This window comes from Macrobrachium rosenbergii, chromosome 58 (assembly GCF_040412425.1).
Source record: "Macrobrachium rosenbergii isolate ZJJX-2024 chromosome 58, ASM4041242v1, whole genome shotgun sequence".
Classification (NCBI taxonomy): Eukaryota; Metazoa; Arthropoda; class Malacostraca; order Decapoda; family Palaemonidae; genus Macrobrachium; species Macrobrachium rosenbergii.
Window position 1 is genome coordinate 20,786,057 of NC_089798.1, and position 23,186 is coordinate 20,809,242.

At 40.5% G+C, this 23,186-nt stretch overlaps 1 protein-coding gene across 1 annotated transcript in view; it reads left to right on the plus strand.

Moving 5' to 3' along the window:
- Positions 1 to 23,186, plus strand: part of LOC136837201 (metabotropic glutamate receptor 2-like) — a 142,229-nt gene that overhangs the window by 101,612 nt on the left and 17,431 nt on the right. The window contains exons 2-5 of the mRNA XM_067101871.1: positions 8,655 to 8,772; positions 9,851 to 9,991; positions 10,626 to 10,724; positions 10,848 to 11,008. Of these exons, the coding sequence (XP_066957972.1) occupies positions 8,655 to 8,772; positions 9,851 to 9,991; positions 10,626 to 10,724; positions 10,848 to 11,008 (519 nt within the window). The remainder of the gene's footprint in view (positions 1 to 8,654; positions 8,773 to 9,850; positions 9,992 to 10,625; positions 10,725 to 10,847; positions 11,009 to 23,186) is intronic.

The following is a 23,186-nucleotide window of genomic DNA, read 5'->3' on the forward strand; positions in this document are numbered from 1 at the left end:
TAATGCTAGAAGTCTGAGAATGGTCCTTGGATGCAGGTACAGTGTTGGAGGATAAGAAAATGAGGTCGTGATTGGAAACACTGAGGAGAAATGGCAAAGAATGATGAAAGAATGTGAAGTGTTTGTATGCAGAGAAAGTTAAAGGCAAGCAAAAGCACTACTATGAGGTCAATGATAACCAGGAAAATAAAGCAATGAATATCATTATGGAAAAGTTCAGTATCAAAGTGGTAGGTTCCAAAAAGCATTGAGCATTAAATCTACCAGGTGATAAAAAAAAAAGCGAACCCTGAAAATGGTAAACAAGGAAGGTAGTTTGGTCTTTGCAAAAGATTCGGAAGAGAAGAGGAGCGTCTGTGGAAAGCCACAGAGGGAATTTATGAAGAGACTGGAAAGGGTTGGTGGAAATGTGGATCATCCTAAGAAAGAGCTGCTGGATTATGAGAGAATTATTGAATATGAGAGAATTCAGACAATGGTGCCGAGATTGTGAGGGAGTTTAGTGTGCTACTGATGAGCCTTCTGTATAAGTAAATCAAGTCACTAATGTTCTTAGAGTTTTCTGCCTAGGATGTCCGTCCGTGATGCAGAAGTAACAGGATGAATATGGAGGTCGGTACTGACACATTTCTACCTTGCTAAGAAAGAAATATTGTCAGTATATACATACATACTTAGGCTACATCTGTGTGTTATATATATATATATATATATATATATATATATATATATATATATATATACATACATACATATATATATACATATATATATAAATCTATATATATAGATACATATATATATATATATATATATATATATATATATATATATATATATATATATATATATATAAATCTATGTGTGTGTGTGTGGTGCGGAAGTGTTGGATCATCTTTACCTCACTATCTGGAAATGTTGATGGTCTATGAACCAAATCTACTAGTCTTTGAAACCACTGAATTTCACGGGTCTGAATGAGAGACCTTAATTGAGTTCAACCTGCTGCGTCACAGGCCGCAGAAGGGAGATGCTGGTGGTGCATTCACCCACCTTCAGGCGCTCTCAGGGTCAGACGTCCAGGTGTCCACTTTTGTGGATGCTTGCTTCCAAGCCTTTAATGCAGTGGGAAAGCTATTTGTAAGAAGACATCTGTGATGATCCGTAAGTTATGTATTCATTGGGATTATTAGTATAACTAATTTCAATCATGTTCCTCTCCCTCTCTCCTTCCCTTCTTCGTATGAAGCCATGCAGCATATGCTTACACATGCACACATCCGTACAAACGCATTAGTTTTATATAATATATATATATATATATATATATATATATATATATATATATATATCATATACATATATATATATATATATATATACATAAATTTACATATATATGTATGTATGTATGTATACAAATATGTGTATATTATATAATATATATATATATATATATATATATATATATATATATATATATATATATATATATATATATATATATATATATATATATATATTTTATGGATTACGAGGGTTGATGGATAATGTGTTTTACTTTAAGTGAATAATCTTAGCCTTGCAAAACCCCTCGTAAGCCCACAAACAGAGTAATTAAAGAATAATTAATATTTGAAAAGGTAGCCCAGTGAAAGTATGTTTCTTAACATTAATTTATTATTTACACACCCAACAGGGTAAATTTAACAAGGAAAATTTGGACACTCTCTCTAAAATAACAAATGGAAAAGTACACAACAGCAATTACCGAGTGAATGGCAATGTGTCAAATTTACGAATGCTGTCCACTTGCATGTAGGCAAGAATTTCTATCGGCCCCGGTACGGGCGGATTCTTCAGTCAATCAGGTACACAGAGCCACAGCTACATAGGTAACTGGACTGATAACACTTCTGGAAATGAGAAAATTCCAGATGAGATTACTACCGAGTGACAATCTCTCAATCAACGAGTTAATACAAAGATTGGAGGGAATCTTTTACTCTACTCACTTCTTAACAAGGAGTGAGAGTTATTTTCTGCACTGTTCAAGGAATACACGCTCAGTATAGCAAGTGGCTGTTCAAGTTGAACAGACAAGGAATTTACTGTACTTGAGCGATGAAACGCGAGTGAGAGATGGTAAACAACTGAACAGAAATCCTAGGGAGGAGAATGAATAAGCTGACTAAAACCCAAAGCTTATTTATTAAGCTAAATAATACTGAATATCTTAATGGGCAAATATATCGGTAACTGCTTGAATTGTTGCCGGGATTGGAGTCCACTAAATGAAGGAAGACCGACGGCACCAGCTCTCCCAGTCCTCCCTAATTCCGTCCCACTCACTAAAAACATGCAAAATATGGGAATTAATAATATTGAAAACGCTCAACAGAGAACAACGAAAGCAAAAACTACGTTAACTACTAATCACGTTGGAATAATTTAAATATCCGTATAAGTAAATATGACAAAATCATATCGTACGAAAATAGAGGAAAATTTACAGTAACATAAATGAAACAGCAGAATATGAATATGAATATGAATATAAGAATGGTCGCGAGCCTATACATATAAAATAAAATTTCTAATATAAATGTTAGGAGAGCTGAATCATATGCTGCAATTCAACAAAACCTATACGGTCATAATGAGAAGGAACAATTTTAAAAATAACTGCTTTCTTTGGGTGCACTCATTGAATTAGTGAGTTTTATTTTTCATAAGGGGTGAATGCAAGGAATAGATTGTTTTAGGAATCTTAGGGAAAAACTTAAAGCCACGAAATCACGGTGCCGTAATGAAAGTAACATACCTCAAGATTTTCCATCCTTTGAACTGCTGGAATAATCAAGTCCATCGGTGACTGTCAGATGTTCGACGTCTGCTGTTGGGAGGCAATGGCCTGAGGCTACTGTAGCTTATAAGAGGCAATTAATGTTCCATGCCGGGTGAAAAATGTGTAGGAAAATCTGCAATGTTCTGGGTTTTCACTCGCTGCTGTCTAAGATGGAACTCACATCTGAACTCACTCTCTTGACCCTCCCTGCCGCGAAGAAAAGCAGGCTGCCACCTGTGTTGGTAGTTTCAGCCAGCAAAATGTTCTCCAGCAAGCAATTAGAAATAAAGAGGTGTCACTTCAAACACCGTGAGTTCAAAAATTTATAATTTTACGAAAAACAAAAGCAATTATCTTAGCATTGTTAGAGAAAAATATAGATTATATAATAAATGTTATAAAACTGAAATGCTTTATAACTGAAAATTTATATTTTCTTCAACGACGCGTCAAAGAAAGACACTGGCCAACCAACCAATTTCCCTTCCGGGGCACGTACTGTGCCTTCATTGCTTCCTGTTAGGTTATGCCTGCACACACAGTGTTTGTCGATGTGATCCAAGTTATCGGCGACGTCAGGGAATGTCACAGTCAATCCAGTGTGAGAAAAATGTGAGTCCACAGTCACCCCAGCTCGGGGTTGATTCGGGCAGAGATTACCTGTGGCTGAGTATTGACTGAACTCAAGATGGAGGGCGAGGCTGCTGTCGCATTATAAAGCCTCGTGCGTTGCCTGGGTCATTGCTTTGGGCTACAAGGTTGGCGCATACCTGGGAATTAAGGAAAGAGGTCTCAGGCCAGTAAAAGATGGAAAACTCAGCAGGAGATTAGTTGAACATGAAGATTAAGACAGGGGGAACAGCTCTCTACCCCCAAATGTGTTCATTTGGGATACATAAAACCCATTCCTTGGAGGGGTTTGTGGGCTTGCCTGTACCCCTACACTCTGCTACTGTCTGGTATTTCCCCATAAGGTTCTTAAGAGTTAGCAATCCGGCGGCGATAACCATAAAAAATATATATATGTATATGTATACATATATATATATATGTGTGTGTGTGTGTGTGTATGCATGTATGTATGTCGAGAGAAAAAACGAGAGATTTTCAAGACGCCAGTTCATAGTATTAATCTATTAGAAGAGGTGGAGACAACTTGTAGATTTTTAAAGTTAGCGGTCTGAGTACGGTGCCTTTCTTTACCGTATTTGTGAGAGTAAGACAAATTAATGCAAAGGAATAAATCCAAGAGACATAAAATGCTTAATGAAAGCTTAATGCCATCTTGCGGGAGATATAAAAGTCCTGCCCGAAGAATGACAAGGAGTGCATAAGTGAAGCCTTCGATGGGAAAATCAAGCGATATATGAAAGAGCATTTCTGCATAATGTAGACAAGTATTTCTACACAACCACCTTTCAGTGTGTGTGTATCAGGACAGAGCCGAGCAAAGCCCCACACTCACTCCTCTTTAATTAAGAGAAGAAAACAGAGCATGCCTTCCATTTTGCTTCGGCTCCGCTGAATCATTGACCTTTTTACTGCCTCTTTCACTAATTTACTTTACAATTTTTCTGCTTTTCTTTCGTGGGATAAAATGTGACGTTCATTATTTCCTCTTCATGAGGATTTCTGTTTTCCTACTGACTCACCTTTACTTTATAGAACCAAAGCCACGCCTATTCGTGTACCCTGTTCCCACCTGCAACCTGTCCGTAACTACATTCTAGAATTTCTTTAAAATTAGGAGGCAGCTGCGCTTAGCTTTGTTCAGAAATTCATTCTGGTTCACCGAGAATCCATTTTTAAAACGTAAAATGAAAATCAAGTAGTAGTCCCCTTCTAACACTGTTTCTCTCTCTCTCTCTCTCTCTCTCTATCTTACACACACACTCTTTCTCATTGCAAGAAAGATCACGAATGGTATATATGTCTTACTTTCGGATCTTTATAAGGAACAAAGATTTCTTTCTGTGGAAATTACTATACCTCTTAGATTTTTCCTGTTTATTTATTAGAAAAGTAGAAACCATAATGTTTCTCTATCTGTGGTTTTTCTCTCTGGAAGTCACCAAGTGATTTCCCATGTCGTCTAAGATATCTTCCATAGTCTGCCCTCCCAAAAAGTATACCTTAGTTTAACCAGCCCACTGAGGAGGAGGAGCTGATTAACAGCTCTCCTAGAGAGGGAGGGCTGGCCCTAAGGATTAGATTCATTTTACGTGGCTAAGAACCAACTGGTTACCTAGCAACGGGACCTACAGCTTATTGTGGAATCCGAACCACATTATGACGAGAAATGAATTTCTATCACCAGAAATAAATCCCTCTAATTCTTCATTGGACGGTCGGAGAGTCGAACGCTGGGCCAACAGCGTGCTAGCCGAGAGCTCTACCCACCCCTCCAATGAGGAACTCAGGAACTGATTCTGCATTCAAGCGTGACGTCACTATTTGCTGCAGCGGGGTTGTACCCTCAGTGCGACACAGACATTGCGCCTACTTGAGGGCGTTTGCAGCATTCCTTAACTTACTTCCATCCATCCACCTTGCTGTCCACCCTCTCTAACAGTCCCCTCTTGTGTGCAACTGTGGGGTTTTCTCTCAGTTTCATCTTTAGACCCTTCATCTCATTTATTTTCTAGATCGCTTTTTCTTGCTGTACAACAACTCTAACTCTTCTCTGCTGTGTCTCAAGCGATGAATGATTCAAAGGGTCCCAGTGCTTGGCTTTGCAGCCGAAATTTCATGGTTCATTCATTTATTAACAAATGTATCTCAGGTTACACTGAGATCATTGTCCGATGTTTCAGCCATGAGGAAAACGATTACACGCCAAAGGAAAACCGTAAGCCCTCCCCCTCCCAATCCTGTCGATCTTCAAGAGTTGCGAGTTGCTGCACCAGCACAAAATTTACATTCCAGGAGAAAGAAGAGAAGAAAATTTCTTGATCGGCGATAGTGGCCCCGGATCACGCAGAATTTTCCTCTTTGGAAGAGAAAGTTGGCTGCAGCATTTACACACATATGACACTTGGTATGCCGACGGAACTTTTAAGACAGCACCAAGATTATTTTCGCAGGTTTATATTATTCTTGCAAAGAAATTCCATGGAGTTATTCCGATTATCTATGCTCTTTTGCCAAACAAGCAGCGATTAACGTATGGTAAGATGTTTGAAATGCTCAATGATGTCGAGCATACGCTAAACACAGCTTCTGTTATTTGCGACTTTATAGCCATGAAAGAAGCATTTCCAGAAGCTGAAATAAAAGGCTGTTTTTTTCCATTAATCCAAAATATGCACAAAAAGATAACTGCCATGGGTTATACTTCTACCTACAACAACGATTTCAGCTTTGCACTAAAAGCCAAGGTGATATTAAGTTTAGCGTTTGTTCCTCTTCCAAATATTGATACTTATATTGACGCCCTCTTTAAGGACATACCTGAAGAATTTGCAGTATCGTTGAATTGGTTCGAAGAAAACTACACTGGAAGACAAAATCGACATGGAACCAATAGGAAACCTCCTTTCTTCCACTCTGAAAAGTGGAATATTTACGAGAGAGAAAACGTTGCGCAAGGAAGATCGGACAAATAGCCATGCTGAAGCTGCAAATAGAAAACTGCAAACAGAGCTGGGGAAGGAGCACCCACAATATGAACATTCATGACGGGGCTGCAGAAGGTACAAAGAAACCGAGATACATTTTTCAAGCAGTTAATTGGTGGTCACCCCCTCCCCCTGAATTGGAAAAATATATGAAGGTAGATTATAGCATTTTGAAGATTGTTTCTTCTTTTTCACAACGATCTCGCACTGAATATTTGTGAGGAATTGCAGACAATTTTCAGTAAATTTTTAAACTAGAATTTAAGTCATGTATGAAAAATGAATCCTTAATGAATTACTTTTATTCGGTTTTAAAAACTGTATTAAAATTATCATTAATATATTGATTTTATTTGTTTTTTAAAAAATCGACAAAAAAGTCGTTGAGTTGTCCTGGCATAGAGTTTGTCGGTGGTAAGTTGTCCTGGTGCTGAGTTGGCCAGTGGTGAGTTGTCCTGGCACTGAGTTGGCCAGTGGTGAGTTGTCCTGGCACTGAGTTGGCCAGTGGTGAGTTGTCCTGGCGCTGAGTTGGCCAGTGGTGAGTTGTCCTGGCGCTGAGTTGGCCGGTTGTGAGTTGTCCTGGCGCTGAGTTGGCAGTGGTGGGTCGGCGGTGATAAGTCGTCCTGCACCCTCCGTACCATACCCATACCTATACCCACACCCATATCTGTACCATACCCATATCTATACCCATACCTGTGTGAGAGGGTGCAAAAGAGAGGGTAGACATTGACTGCTAGTTTATTAAGGGAGAAGGTCGCTTATAAAGCGGCGTGCGGACGTCAGTACCAAGACATACAAGGACATACAACGTGACAAATAAAATTAACAGATTAGACGCAACAATGCTCTGACACATGTACAATACAAAAGGGCACAAATGAGTAAGTAATAAATGTACATTTACATAAATAAAACATGGCTAGGTACCCCGATCTAAGGTCAGGAGAAAAGGCACCACAGAAAACGGGAGGTTCACTAAAGAAAACCCGTTGAGCGGGGAATTTACACCTGTACCATACCCATACCAATACCCGTACCCATATCCGTACCATACCCATATCCATACCATACCTACAGCTAAATTAAGCCTACTAATAATAGTCAGCAAAAGTCCACAGGCAGCACCAGCCCTGTTTACCTTCTGGTGCGCAAACAAACAAACGTTTAAGAGTTTTAGTATTATATAAATAGATAGATAGATAAGATTGACCTGGAAGTCAGTCTATGGCGTCTGTCATCTGTGAAATATGAGACTCTGTGGATAATAACAATTTCTTGAAGTCTTAAAGACTCCAGGATCATGTGAAACCGCCTTCAGCTCCTGAAGAATTCCTGAAGAAATCCATATTCTGTCTTCGGAATAATTCCACTCTGAACTCTTCCACCTCCTGAAGGACTCCTGGAGAAACGCCCATTGGATTATAACGTCTTCTTGAAGGTGTGTTCACAATTCCATGATCCTTTGAAGTCATCTTCAGGTCCTGAAGCATTCCTGGAGAAAAGTCCATTGGATTATAACATCTTGAAGTCTTAAAGGCTCCAGGATCATGTGAAGCCATCTTTAGCTCCTTAAGAATTCCTAGAGAACCTTCCATTGGCTTATAACGTCTTCTTGAAGACGTCTTCACGACTCCAGGATCCTGTGAAGCAATCTTCAGCTCCTGAATAACTCCTGGATAAACACCCATTGGATTATTACAGCTTCTTGAAGAAGTCTTCAAGAATCCAGCTGTCTTCGGCTCCTTCTGCTGCAGCCTTCGGAATTCCCAGAAGCCTTCGGGATTCCCAGTGTGCATTCAAACACACACACAACACAGAGTATAAGTATTATATAGATATATGAAAAACCAAGGACTCCTTCACATAATTATGATACATTTGTCACTAAGACAAATGAAGGATAACTGAAGACGCCCCAACTTCCATGCAAATGTTGTAGGGGTGAGGAAAAGTTAAATGTTCATTATGTAGATACAAACAACCAAAAAGTGTGAGGAAATCCATAAGCTAAGAACTCATTTTGGCTATAACAAATATGTTATTAACTAGTAAATGTGACCAGTAGATTATATATATATATATATATATATATATATATATATATATATATATATATATATATATATATATATAAGAGAATTTTCCTAGGTCTTATAATGAAAAATAACCTTTTTGTTGCTTTTCAGAAGATGAGGTGGGGGGCAGGGGTGACGCTCATGGTGGCGCTGGCAGTGACAACGAACTCTGGCTCCGCATCAGCCTCCGACCCGGACCCCCTGACACTTCCAGGGGACGTTATCATAGGTATGAAATTAGAAAATGGATAGCAATGTTGTAATATATAAGGAAATGGATCATACAGTTATACAGTACCTACTATAATTATACAGTACTTACTATTCAAACGGAGCGAGAAGTTTTACTTGTTTACTTGAAAGCTATCGTTAGGTACCTGCCACAAATTTCTTCCTAAGCTCTGCTTTCCTAAAGAGGTTGTCCACCAAACAGTCGATTGATGGCCTTGGCGTCTTTTGGTTCGCGAATGATATGTTGTTGACATAATTGCAAATTTTATTCAAATTTTGACCCTTTTGATGGGAAAGAAGGTGGATGTGATGCATATAACTGCAAGCCAAAATTGACGTTATTAACTTTTTTTTTTTATATTAGCTGTCCTCTTGTTTCAACCATCCGATTTTATTATTATTATTATTATTATTATTATTATTATTATTATTTGGCAAGACTGACTGTCATCCTATCAACGAGCTCATCCAAAAGAAAATTTTCTTTGTTCATTTTTAATATCCAGCTAAGTAGAGAAGGTTCCTCCACGTGAAAGCACGGGAGAAAAAACGAAATGCCTTCTCACTCTCATTCAGGTAATTTCACGGTCTTGGTCATTAATGAACTGTGCGTGGTTGGTGCGGAATAGTTATCCGTGGGCAATCCGATGTTATTTTTATTCTTTGTGGAAATTTCTTCCGCTTCTGCAGATTCCTTTCCAGACAAAGCCCCACCCCTTCTCTCTCTCTCTCTCTCTTGGCTCCCAGACACTTTAATATTATTGTTTCATTCACCGCTGCTTCATAGATTAAATTTCAAGATGATGAATGCAGGTGGTCGTCAGACGTATTAGACGGATAGAATCCATGTTCTGAGATGGAGTTCATCTCTTTTGACTCAGCTTGGTTCCTTTTGTGAAATATAATTCGTGTACATTACAAGTCTCCTACCTTTTTTCGCGGGTGGAGTCCGTCGAATAACACACACACACACACACACACGCTCGCGCGCAAGGGCTCTCTCTCTCTGATGCAATAAATTCCGTTTTTCCTGCAGCCCAAAACCCTTACAACACTGCTGGACTGTTATTTGGCAGGTATTGTTGGAAGTGTGCACGAAAAATCTGAGGAGAGTGGCGGTTGCGGCCGCATAGCTTTGAGAGCTGTAGAAGAACTGGGTGCTGCTGAGTGGGCCCTTCAGACCATCAATAACCAGTCGCACCAGGACTATACTATTGGTAAGTCGTGTAGAGAATGACTGAGTTTTTCATCCACGGCTGTTTTAAGTTATTAGTATAGACGAATACCACATGAAAAAAAATTGAATTTTCAAATTTTTCAGAGTTGAAGATAAGCAAATAAACTCGAATGTTTTTATCCTCTGTGTAGATATGGGATTATCAAAAGCCAAGAAAACTAAGCCAGACAAAATAAGTGAAAGTCTAGTGGTGCCACCGGAGTAATAAGGCAATATCAAATGCAACAATAGCGATGACAAATTTGCCCCTAGAAGAAGAGATGTATTATAGTGTTATAGTTATTCTATCACTAAACTTGAAACTTGCTATGCCATAGACTAAGGTCAGAAGTGAAAAATTTCACTTCACAAAGACAGGGCAATGGAAGGCCCGGTGCACTGGAGTTGAATCTTCATCAAATACGAATGTTCTGAACATCCATAGATGCTTATTTGTAGATAGCTTAAAAAATGGAAAAAAAATTTAGACAGAGAGGAAGAAAAAATATGAAATATAATGAAAATTTTATTCCTGAGTTACATATCACCTTCCCTACCTCGTTTTGTTAACTGACTTTGCCAGAAGCTCCGGAATTTTGAATAGAAGCTTCAACGTTTTCTTTATTCCTGACAAGGTCTTCGTGTGTATGATGCCTGTGGCGACGAAGAAATGGCCTTGAGACAGACGATTCGACTTCTGCAGGAAACCCAGTCTCCCAGTGCACCACTACTAGGTTGGAAACATTTTGCTTTTAACATATGCATGTTTTCCAGACAATGTAGAGACTATTTAAGGTGGAAGTATATGCATACTTTATGGTAAATTTAAAAATTACCATTTTTGTTTACTGAACCAGGCGTAGTTGGGCTCGGACCAGGTAAGGTAGTCTCCAGCGTCGCCACTCCCCTTCATGCTTTCAGCACGCCGATCTTGGTGACGGAGGCCAGGGCAGCCCACACCATTCCTCCAGCAGACAACGTCTTCACAACAGCTCCCCATCTTACTGACCAAATCCAGGTATCTTCTTCTTATTATTATCATTATCGGCTGGATCTCTTTGAGAGGTAGAGGCCTTGTGCAATCTTATACATCATCATCATAGATTCTCACGAGTCCTATATACATAAACTGACAAGGAAACACTTCTCACAATACTCTTCGGCAACGCTGAAACTTGGCAGTCAAGCTCTCCCAGATCCTGGCAGAAATGTAAACCCAGGCTACAAATGCCATTCGCACAACAAATAAAACTACTAGGAAGTCCAAAGAAACCCTTAGGAAATCAGTGACACCCCGTCCCTTGACCATCGATTCTTGTCAAAACTTTTACTAATAGGTGATATCTTTCTCTTGATAAATCTGTCTAGAGAGGAAATTGAGAATAGGAAGGAATTTGTTAATAGCATATGGTAGGCTACCATAGAGAAAATAATCTTAAACAAGCGCAATCAAAAGCAAATTAGAACGAGAGAGGGAGCAGTTTCAGAATAAAATTCTTACAACAACGACAACAACAACTAATACTACTTGGCAATCACAGCTTCCAGTTCATCTATGTAAATATATAGGTCAGAAACCTAAGAAGTTTCTGGAATCGGGTACAAGCGAGGCACTTCTTACATTAATCCACAGAGAGAGCGTACCAAAGTACTTGTGAGATAAAAGTCACATGGTGTGTGAAAAGAAAGCCCTGTGGTAGCAGTGTTCTGTGGTTTTAAAAATGGCGTAATTTAAACATTTGATAAAAGACCAGAAATACAATTTATTCACAAACCAAAACACGAATTTTTACACATATGACTTACCTGATAGTCATAATAGCTGTCGTCTCTGACGTCTTCGGCAGAAATTCAAAAATTCGCGGCAGCGTTGATAGTTAGGTCACGTGATACCCCCTTCCCCTGGCCCCCTACAGGGAGTGAGTGGAACCTACCCACCAATACAGTCAGATGGCCGATTTAACCGGTAACATGGTTGAATTTTGCTCGTAGGAATTCGTTTTCTGAGGAAGTCATCGGTTTGCTTTGGAATCTTGGTGATGTACCCAGTTGACAGTTGTTTTGATAGTTGTTAATTATAAACAGTTTTTGATAATTTAGTTTTTTTGGATATTCAGTCTCTAGGATGTGACACGGTTCGAGTCAGGCTAGGTATTGCAGCAAAGGCTGTAAAACTAGAGTTTAACAACAGCTAGACTGGACCCCGCATTCTGTATGTGTTAATTGTAGAGGGCAAGTCTGTCTACATCTCTAACATGTGTAGAATGTAATAGTATGACTGAGAAGCAGGAAGGAATTAGCTAGCTATCTCAGGAAATTAGACAAATAAGCCAGTCGCTTATTAGGCTTCGTCTGTCATTTCTAAAGTAGTAATGCAGAATTATCTTTTGTCTGTTTCAGAACATATGTCCGACTAATGAACCTGTTCAACCCCAGACCCTAATATCCGGAACCGAAACTGTTGCCAGTCTTAAGGTAGAGTTGAGAATCGTTTCTCTACTGTGATGTCGGCAATTGAAAAGTTTTGAGGTGCTGTTTCACGAAGAATTGCCAGTGATAAAGCTAAAAGTGTTTGTGCAGTGGAGGAGGTGGCTGTTTATTCCCGTCGCTCTTCCTAGACCGAGACCTCTGTCATACTCCCATGTTATCTGGGAGGAGACAAGTCGAAAGTCCAAGGGCGCAGGCGGTCTTGCTCAGCAGTCGCCCCCTCAGACAGTCCTGAGAATCCCCCTAGTATGTCGTGGAATGCCATTGGAAAGGTGTTCAGAGGGGAAGTGTCTTCTTCGAGTGAGTCTAGCGAAGAGAGGTCTCTTCCAGAGAGATTGGCGCCTTTAAGATCTGGAAGTAGACCTCTGAAAAGGTCTAGAGGTGTGTCTCTGGGGGATGTTCCAAGAAGAGGGTGTTCCAAGAGGTCGATCCAGAGCCCGGGTGTAGTTATTGGGACTCTCCGGAGAGTTTCTCTTCCCCAGTTTATAAAAGTAAAGTGAAAAGATCAGTGGAAAAAGGTAGAAAGATTGGAAAGAAACTTTCTAGCGGAGGAGAAACAGGTTTCTAATTTTCAAGCGCCTCGTTCTTTAGATCCAGACCACCATTCAAGACCGCAGGCGAAGCATTGTCATTCCAGATCAGCTGTTGTCTCCCTTTTTTGATGGCGCCAGACCGCCATACGCCGCATCCAGTGGCTCCCTGACATCCAGGCATCGTTTTCTGTGGCTCCAGACCGCCAGGAGCTGTTTTCTTCGCCTGATAAGCGTTTTGCGCCGCTTTCTGAGCAGCAAACCGCCAGGCGCCTCTTCACGTGGCGCCAGATCGCTGGCTGCGCCACATCGGGAGGCGATCGCCCATTTACCCATCGGCGTCGCCAGTGGCGCCAGACCGCCATGAGCCGTATCAATGGAGCCCAACCGCCCTGCACTCCTGCCTGAGGCGCCAGCCCGTCGTCACGCCGCTCGATCTTATAGCGCAATTAATGCGACTGCTGTTGTTCATGCCTTGCAGCCACCTGCGGGTCTTCTCGAATCAGGACTTGTTAACTGGAGAAGTTGAGAGACAACAGAAGGTGTTATCTTCTTTAGAAAAGAAGATGGAGAGTATTCTTAAATATTTTAATCATTCAAGAGATAATGTAGGAGAGAATCAGGATCAAGTGGAAGTTTTAGAAGTTGAGCCTGCAGTGAGGTCTGTGGCGGTTTCTCCAGTTTCTTCTAAGGAAGATTTGCAATAAGGAAGAAGAGGAGGAGGAGAGGCAGTAGAAAGAGAGTCCTTCAATTCTGCTTATAAGCAACTTTTGAGATTTTTTTGTGCAGAATTTACAGATTCCTTCTCTCCAGCAGTACCAGTTTCGTGGTTCGGAATCCCAGTATGCTAAGGACACTAGTAATAATCCATCTCTAATAACAAGTTGGTTTATCAATCTCCTCAAGAAAGACTTTGAAGGGGATTGAAGAGTAGTTGGAGGAGAAGAGGCATATTGAAAGATGCAGTTTTGTATCCCTCCTTCTAAGCTTCTTTCAGGAAGGAGGAACTGGTACAATACTGGTGGAGTGTTTTTCCTTGGGAGTGTCAGCTTCCTCACAAGGAGATTTTTCTGGCATTGTTGACTGTGCGAGGAGGTCTGCTCTTAATGCTGCCAAGGTATTTTTCATATCATCGAACTGGACAGGCTCTTTAATGGTGTATTCAGAGCTTTGAGGTTAAAAGTTTCCTGGATTGGGCTTTTTGGTGTTGGGTAGAAAACTGAATGAACTGGATTTAGATCAAGACCAAATTGAAGACCTTTCTGGAGTAATGTCATGTATTGACAAAGCTGTAAGGGGGGGCAGCAGAACTCTCCACTTCCTTCTGTTTATGTTGTTAAAAAGAGGAGTTGTGTTGCTCTTTTTGGCTAAAGGAGTGTCTAAGGCACAGAGATCTGCATTGTTATTTGCGCCTCTGGACAAAAGTTTTCTATTCCCTCAGAATTTAATTTCAAAGTGGCGGCTTCTCAACAGAAGACTACGCCAGGATCTTCTAGCTCAGTCGACCAGGAGGCCCTAGACAAGGGGGTCTGTTACTCCTAGACAACAAGTGTCTTCGTCTTCATTTAAAGATCGGTCCTTTCTTGGGCAGAGCGGCTACAGACTCGTATCCCAGAGCAAGAGGGAGGAGAGGATGCTTTAAACAGCAATCAAGAAGTCTGAGACTGACAAGAAATGAAGTTTTTAATATATCCACACACTGTGGGAGCGAGGCTCCACAGTTTTGTAAAGATTTGGGAGAGCAAGGATAGATCCGTGGTTTTTTTCAGTTCTTTCAGAGGGCTACAAGATCCCGTTCTTAAAATGATCCTCCTTGGACAAAACGAAACCTATAGCATTAGCTGCATACTCTCAGGGTCGGACAGATTTTGTCGTTGGAAAAGGAGGTAAAGGCGTTGCTTGAAAAGCGAGCAATGAAGAAGTTTTGGTGTTGATTCTCCGGGTTTTTACAATCGCCTGTTTGTAGTCCCAAAGGCCTCGGGAGATTGGAGAGGCCTGTCCTGGATGTAAGTGCATTAAATCGGTTTGTAAAGAAAGAAAGGTTTGCTATGGAGACAATTCAATCGGTGTTGGGATCCCTTCGAGAGGGAGATTGGATGGTCTCGATAGATATGAAAGATGCTTACTTCCATGTTCCAATCCACGGGGATTCAAGGAAGTTCCTAAGGTTTGTGTTTGGGAACAAAGTTTTCAGTTCAGAGCCTTTGTTTGGCCTTTCAACGGCTCCTCAAGTCTTTACGAGAACCCTAACTCAGTCGCAAAAAATGGCTCCATTTGGAGGGGATAAGATAGTTTTTTATCTGGACGACTGGCTGTTAAAAGCAGAGACGAGAGAGAAGTGTGTGGAGGATTTAGAGAAACTCTGTCTCTGGCGAAAGAGCTGGGGATTATTGTAAACTTTCAGAAGTCGCGAGCTAACACCATCTGGTCCATTACTTATTTGGGAGTAACAATGAACTCAGCGACTTTTCGGGCTTCTCCGTCAGAGAAGAGAATAGAGACGGCATTGATGAGAATTCAGGAGTTTTTGTTGAAAGAGAAATGTTCGGCAAACGAGTGGATGAGCTTCCTCGGAACGTTGGCTTCATTTGGAGAAGTTTGATAGGTTGGGAAGGCTTCACATGAGGCCTCTTCAGTTTTACCTAAAGGAAGTTGGGATCGGAAACTCTTCCCAGACTCGTTTGTGTTTCCAATTTCAAAAGAGATCAGGAGGATCTGAGTTGGTGGAATTCAGTAGAGAGACTGAAAGAAGGTCTGTCTCTAACGAGAAGAGCCCAGACCTGATGTTGTTCTCCGACATTTCAGACCTAGGTTGGGGAGCAACATTGGGACAGAAAAAAGGCTTCAGGTCAGTGGACAAGCATTCAGAAGAGTTGGCATATAAATCTGAAAGAATTGGAAGCAATATTTTCAGGGCTTGAGCGTTCGAGTCAATAGTAAGGGACAAGACAGTGATTGTTCATTCGGACAATACGACTGCACTGTCTTACATAAGAAAGCAAGGAGGAACGATTCTTTCTCCCTTTTCGAGAAAGCAAAGGATCTGTGGTTATGGACGGAAGAAAGGAAGGTAGACATATTGACTCGCTTCATTCAAGGGAAGCTGAATGTCAGGGCGGATGGATTGAGCAGGAGGAACCAGAGTACTTCCTACGGGTGGACGCTGAACGCCCAAAATTTGTCAGAGGCTTTGGACGATTTGGGGAGAACCATGGATAGATCTGTTTTCGCGACGGCCGAAAATCACCGTCTTCCCGTATTCTGCTCTCCAGTGCCGGACGAAAGAGCCTGGGGAATAGACGCAATGTTAATGAGCTGGTCTCATCTGGAGGTTTACGATTTCCCCATTCAAGATTTTAGGGCAAGTGTTGGCAAAGTTCAGGGAACAAGCAAATTGCAGAATGACACTAATAGCACCTTTCTGGCCGGTGAGGATTGGTTCCCGGACCTTTTAGATTTACTGATGGATTTTCAAGAATATTGCCAGAGAGGATAGATCTACTCAAGCAGCCAAATTCAAAGGTGATCCACAAGAATCTGTCCGTTCTACATCTGACAGATTCAGACTGTCGAGCGAATCCTTAGACAGAAAGGATTTTCAAAGGTTGCTGAGGCAATTGCAAGACCAAGGAGAGTCTCTTCAGAAAAATTGTATCAGTCCAAGTGGTCTATTTTTAGAAATTGGTGCAAGCAGAATGGAATCTCTTCTACAAAACCTCTGTTTTGGAGATAGCAAATTTTTGTTATTCTGAATAGGATTAAGAGTTCTCGTCCTCGACCATTAAAGGTCGAGAGGACGAAAGACATTAGAGGTCCAACGCAAAAATTTGTGGTGTTCGTAAAAGGATCCGAAACGGCCCATGTCTAAGAATGCTTTAGCTTTCTTTCTCAGAAAAAATTATTATGGACTCACACTCTGAATTGGATCCCGATCGTTGTAAAGTGCTTAAAGTGAAAGCCCATGAGGTTAGAGCGGTGGCTATGTCTTTGGCATACCGGAAAAATTTGTCATTAGACAATATTTTGCAGGCTACCTTTTGGAGGTGTAACTCAGTGTTCGCCATGCATTACTTAAGAGAAATTGAAACAGTTTTTGAAAATTGCTCAACGTTGGGCCCGTTTATGGTGACTGGCACGGTTTTCGGGGAAGGGGTATAGGAAGTCTTTCCTTCCTAATGAAACCTATTAATTTTTCGCCTTGAGATGGGTTTGTTGGTTTTGGGAAGTCTGGGGCACTACACCATGTCTGGATGTGCCCCCACAGTTATATTTAGGTGAATTGGGTTTATATATTTAGTGGTGATACCCTTATGGTGAAGGTTGTTGATGATGCTGAAGCCCAGAGCAGGGGCACTTTTAGTATCTATTATGCATGATAGTCCACGGTTAGCCCTCGACTACATGTAAGCTCTCATGCACTTCGGCAAATCAGGTCTATATACCTTGTCCGGTGCGACTGAGGATAGCAATGAAAAAGGCAGTACCAATGACTTCAGCTACCTCAGAAGGTAAGGAACTACCGATTCTTTTTGAATCTTGACATATATTTACATTGTTTAGTGTGTTGCCTGCCATGAACCCACCGCCTATAATGTGCCAATCAGCTATTATGACTATCAGGTAAGTCATATGTGTAAAAATGTCATTTTATAATAAAAATAAAATTTTACACATACTTACCTGATAGTCATACAAAACTCCACCCTCCTCCCCAATCATGGGCAAGGGTAGCATAAAACATCTGACTGTATTGGTGGGTAGTTCCACTCACTCCCTGTAGGGGGCCAGGGGAAGGGGTATCACGTGACCTAACTATCGACGCTGCCGCGAATTTTTGAATTTCTGCCGAAGACGTCAGAGACGACAGCTATTATGACTATCAGGTAAGTATGCGTAAAATTTTATTTTATTATAAAAATGACATATTTTCACTTTGGCCGATCGTAACTCGTAGATGTGGCTTGAAACTGGTTGACGGGAGATGTTTTTCTTAGAACGGCTCCTTGCTTCAAGCCAACGCTAAAATATTTTCCTTTAAACTGCAACATGTTGCTGGAAACTACTTGTGAGGTGGGGCGCCGGGAGACGGTTCAGGAGTTCCTTCTGCCTATTGCCTGTCTGCTCTTTCTTTTCTTCTTTAACCACCGCATGTAGTTGTCCTAAAACTCAAAGATTCCACTTTACGGCGCTTGCATTCCCAAGTAGACGTGGCGTAATCCTAGTTAACTCTGGCAGTCTGGAAATAACTTGAACAAAATGATTGCGTAAAATATCCAAGAAAATCGTACGTACCTACTAAGGGATACAGAGCCGACAAAACACGTTTTTTCGGCAATACCTTTTTATCAAAGCATTGGATAAAGGTGAAAGTTGGCAAGTGTATATTTTATAACCCTACCTAATTTTTGCAAGTATTATTTAGTACCTAAGTTCAATAGTTCTGGTACTTATCAGAGTAAAAGTGCGTTTCCTATGCCAGAGCCATCAAAATCGCAGATAAGGGTTTTAAACACAATAGTGATGTTAAGCTATGACGTCATGAGGCTCCACCCACAGTGAAGAGTAGTTTACATATGGGGAAAATGTCTCTTCACTGTGGCTCTGCCCACTTGCCGATGATATATTCTCTAATTATTATTAGTGCCCGTCCTATTAAGAGATTCACAGCCTGTGTCCCTGTGTTTTTCAGGAATAAAATTTTATCAACGTATCTGACAAAGATGACTCTATGTCACAGGGTATCTTACATCCCTATCTAATTTTTGACTGTATTCTGTATTACAAAAGTTGCACAATTCTGGTAATCATAAGAGTAACACCGCCAGCAAACTCAGAGGAATGTCTTTCGAAGATATAATGACGTCATTAACTTGCCTCCTCCTCGATGGATAATTGGCTATTCGTGAAAAGGTCTCAACCTTTGGCAACAATGAAATGCAACCAATACTCCTTGTTTACACTTTGTAGTAGTGGTTGTAGTAGTATACAGGATTTATGCCAAGTGGTTGAGTGCCAGAATCCTTGAAGAAAAGGGTTCCCACAAGTAATCCGAGAAATTACTTTCTATCACTATTTCTCCATTGAAAAATTATATAATTAAAAATCAATTAACAAAGTGAAGAAAACTTTGGCATTCGTCATAGCTCTTGATATTTTTCCTAATATGACAGTAACGATCATTGTAATGAATAGACAATTGAATAATTGGTAAGTGATCTTAACACAAAATGACCAACAACCCTCTATCTCCTTTTCTTGCTAATATTCTGTAATTTTTTTATACATTGCTTTTTCCTTGCTTGCTTTCCAACACCTACAACTATTTCTCAGACCTGAATGACATTAATAGGTTCCACCCTTAGGCTACGGTTACTATGGATGCGAATTCTGACGAAAATGTCTTCTGACGAATACGTCAGAAACCCTCGTCAGAAATAGGTGGTTACACTGTATGCATTTTCTGATATTCTGATAGTCAACGTTTCTGCCGCCCAGCAAAGATGGATGAACTTGAGCAATATTTTTTTCTTGAAAGTCCGCAAAGTTATCTAGTTCTTTACTAAAAACATATATAATTAATTATATTATTCATCATTTACCGTTAATTACAGCAAGTAATATGCAAGAAATTCTGTAATAGTAAATTATGTCCCAATTACTTTTAATTGCTTAAAATGTTAACCCCACATCAAAATAAAAATTGTACTTACTGCTAGTGTTGAGTTCTGTAGCAATCTTCTCCCACTTTTTGCCGAGAAATATCTCTGTTATGGTAATTTTTGTCTCTCATATCCCACAAACACCTGTTCTCGTACACAAGGCTGATTAATTTATCGTTATCCATGGTGGAATAATAAAATCAATCTAAATTCAATGCACAAAAATACCAAAACAGATGCAGGTCGCATGAAAAATCAAACTTGTTTGAACGCTCAAATGGTTCTGACGACTTCGTACGTGTTCTGATGTGTTCATTGCTGCCACTGTAAACACTCTCATTGGAATGCATGCCTTTGTTTTTTCTTCGAATTCGTCAGAACTCGTCAGAACAAATATTCGTCAGAATTCGCATCCATAGTAACCGTAGCCTTAGGCTATGCCCTAAATTCCATGATCCAAATCAATCCAATCCACTGTGAAGCGTGGCCAGTTTAAAATAGTAACCTGTCAAGTATAAGGTTTTGGGGAAATTAAAATGGAGATTGCCATTTAATTATAAAGTGGCTCGAACACTGTAAAGGTGTATTTTCTGTAAGTTTTGTTACTGTTTGAGGAGTTGGTTTTTAGCGTAGATCATTGAATCGATATACTTCAATTTATTGATAAGTATCAATATGTGTAATACATTTTTATGATGAAACAACCATTGTTTGGCTTATATGTTTCAAAAACATAGTTGCAAGTACAGAAATTAAACACCCAATACAGTTTATTCTCCATTGCTGTCCAGGAAGAGGTCTTCATCCTCATCCTCATCATCAGTGGCTATGTTTATGACAAAAGGTTTCACACTCTCGTAGATATTATCCAACGTCTAGTACTCCTCCTCAAAGTGCTGAGACTGACGAATCTTCTGTCCACACCTCCAGATTAGCGCAAAGCCTGGCCTCCTGTAACTTGGCCTGAAGGTCCGCCCTGGTGAATCGCTGGAGGGATGAGCGGACGTGGCTCTTCATGCACCCTCATACCTGCTCAATGGCACTGAGCTCAGGGTGGCCAGGAGGAAGGCGTACAACCTCATGGCCCCACTCCCTGATGACATCCATTTTGTAGCGGGGCTTCAGCCGATTTTTTTGGCAAATGAGAAGTAGCTCTAGGCGTGTGGCTCCTGTTGGGAAAGGTATCCTACGATGCTTCAGCCATTTGATGAGGTTCTCCCTTTTGGTGGCTGATGTAGGGCAACGACTAGTTAGTGGGCAATGATATGGAGCATTGCCTATCACAAGTATTGATGGCTCGGGGAGGGACAGCAGGAGCTGTGTTGTTAGCCACTGGTGGAAAAGCTCGCTATTAATTTCCCCGTGGTAGTCACCCTGGTTAGACTTGGTTGGGTAGTAAAAGTATGACCCTTCTAAGAAGCCATTGGCCGTGCCAGCTGCAACTACCATGAAATGCTCTCCTTCTCCGGGTAGCACTTGACGGCTATAAGAGGCGCTGGTGTTAGCCTGTGTGGTATCAACCCACTGCTTGTTGTGGCCCATCTGGGTGGTGAACCAAGTCTCGTCCACATACACCACCTGAGTTCCCTCCTCCCTGTGGTGCCGTAGAGCTCGGAGAGCACTGATCCTCCGGCACGCGATGTCAAATGATTTTTTTCTCACGTACATCTTTCGTTGAGATCTCCAGTACTGAAATCCCATTGCCTGCATGAGCCGGAGTACTGAAGACTTTGACGTCTCCCCGGAATGATGTTGGCAGTCTTAAGGTCAACCGTCAGGGTACTAACTGTGAAGTACTGCTTCTCAGCAAGCTTTTGGTGAATGAAACGGCGAATGGCCCCAACTGTAAAGTTGTCAAAGACAGGTGGTGCTGGTGATGCTGCAGGTGTCGAGGGGGGAGAGGTGGGGGACGTGGTGGCATGGTTGACTACTTTCTTCACTGCCTCCAGAGTTATGCCCATGATAAATCCAATGCGTTTGTAAGGCCTGGAAGAAAATTGCAACATTAGCATGTATATATATATATATATATATATATATATATATATATATATATATATATATATATATATATATATATATATATATATATATATATATACACCTATAGTACAGTATACAGCAAAAGTCCTGTAACCCAACTTCTATAGGCTATTTTTCGTTCGAAAGACGATAATGACTAAATTTCAATTAACAAGAGTAGGCAGGTAATTCTTTACAACAGTATTTTCAGAATAGGTCTCTGTTTTCTTCTGCAATATTAGGTTACCATATGAAAATTGTTCGAAGACACTACAAGCACCATAACAGCAGCAACAAAAACAAGAATAATCACAACAAGAACCACAGTAAAACTGCTGCATATAAGATAGGCCTATAATACAAACGTCATACAGACATAGGACATTACAGGTCTATATCATTTTTTATGATCATGTTATTTCGAAAGGAGATCATGTCCTTAACAAAATTCTCAGCAAATTATATCGAATATGACTCGTATAGCCTATCATACTGTAACTTTAAGTTACACATAGGCATATTCTGGTTTTGTAGAGTGCAGGCAAGAAGAAGAAGTCACTGCTTGTCATCCCTCCGAATGTGTAAACGATTGCAATGAAATCGATTTTATGACTATTAAAATGTAGTAAAATTTCCTGAAATTAGTATGAAATACCAATCTCCACAGCTCTGAGAAAGTCTTTGTGTTAAATTTAGAATGATGAACATGCTTGACAATATCAGACGGTAATTATCATTGTCCAGTGATTCAAGTGCACCGATTCGAACGCAGACATTCTATGTGTCACCTCCTTATTCAAATGAACCTCATTTACGAAGCACAACACTGCAGCATCGCGGAACACTCCTGACTTCATTCATATTTTCCTATTTTTTTTACCATTTTTAGGGAGATGTATATTATCATTTCATTGCAGGGGATAATCAGCAGACATTATTTTAGTTCGGTAAAACAACCATTGCAAAATAAATGAAGATTAAAAGAACCACAGATTAACCAACTTTTCGAAACCATTGCCAACAAATCAGCTTCAAGGAATGTTCGTGACGTAATCAGTGGGCGGGGCTTAGCTGCAAAGCTGGGTGGACTCTGCTATAGCAATATCTTCGACTATTGTCAATAGACTAACTGAGATTTGAACGCTCTACTTGTAAAATTCATCTCATAGCCTTGGTTTGTTTACATTTTATTCAAACCAAGTTTCTTTTCACGTAACTTTGTGTGACCATATCATTATTTTGCACAATGAAAAGGAGACGTGATGTCTTGAAACTGCCTGTGAAATACATTATATAATAAAAGAGAGGGTAAGGTGACAACTTCTTACCTTAGGGACGTTACCTGCCATCTCGAAGCTCTGACCAAGCAACTTTGCATTGGCCTTGTGACCAAGGGTAGCCTACCTACCTTCATTTTGCGCTCTTTTGTAGTGGCTAGTAGAGTAGTAAGACGCTGACTCAAGGCTGGAAGACAGCAAGTTCCAACTTGGAGTCTATT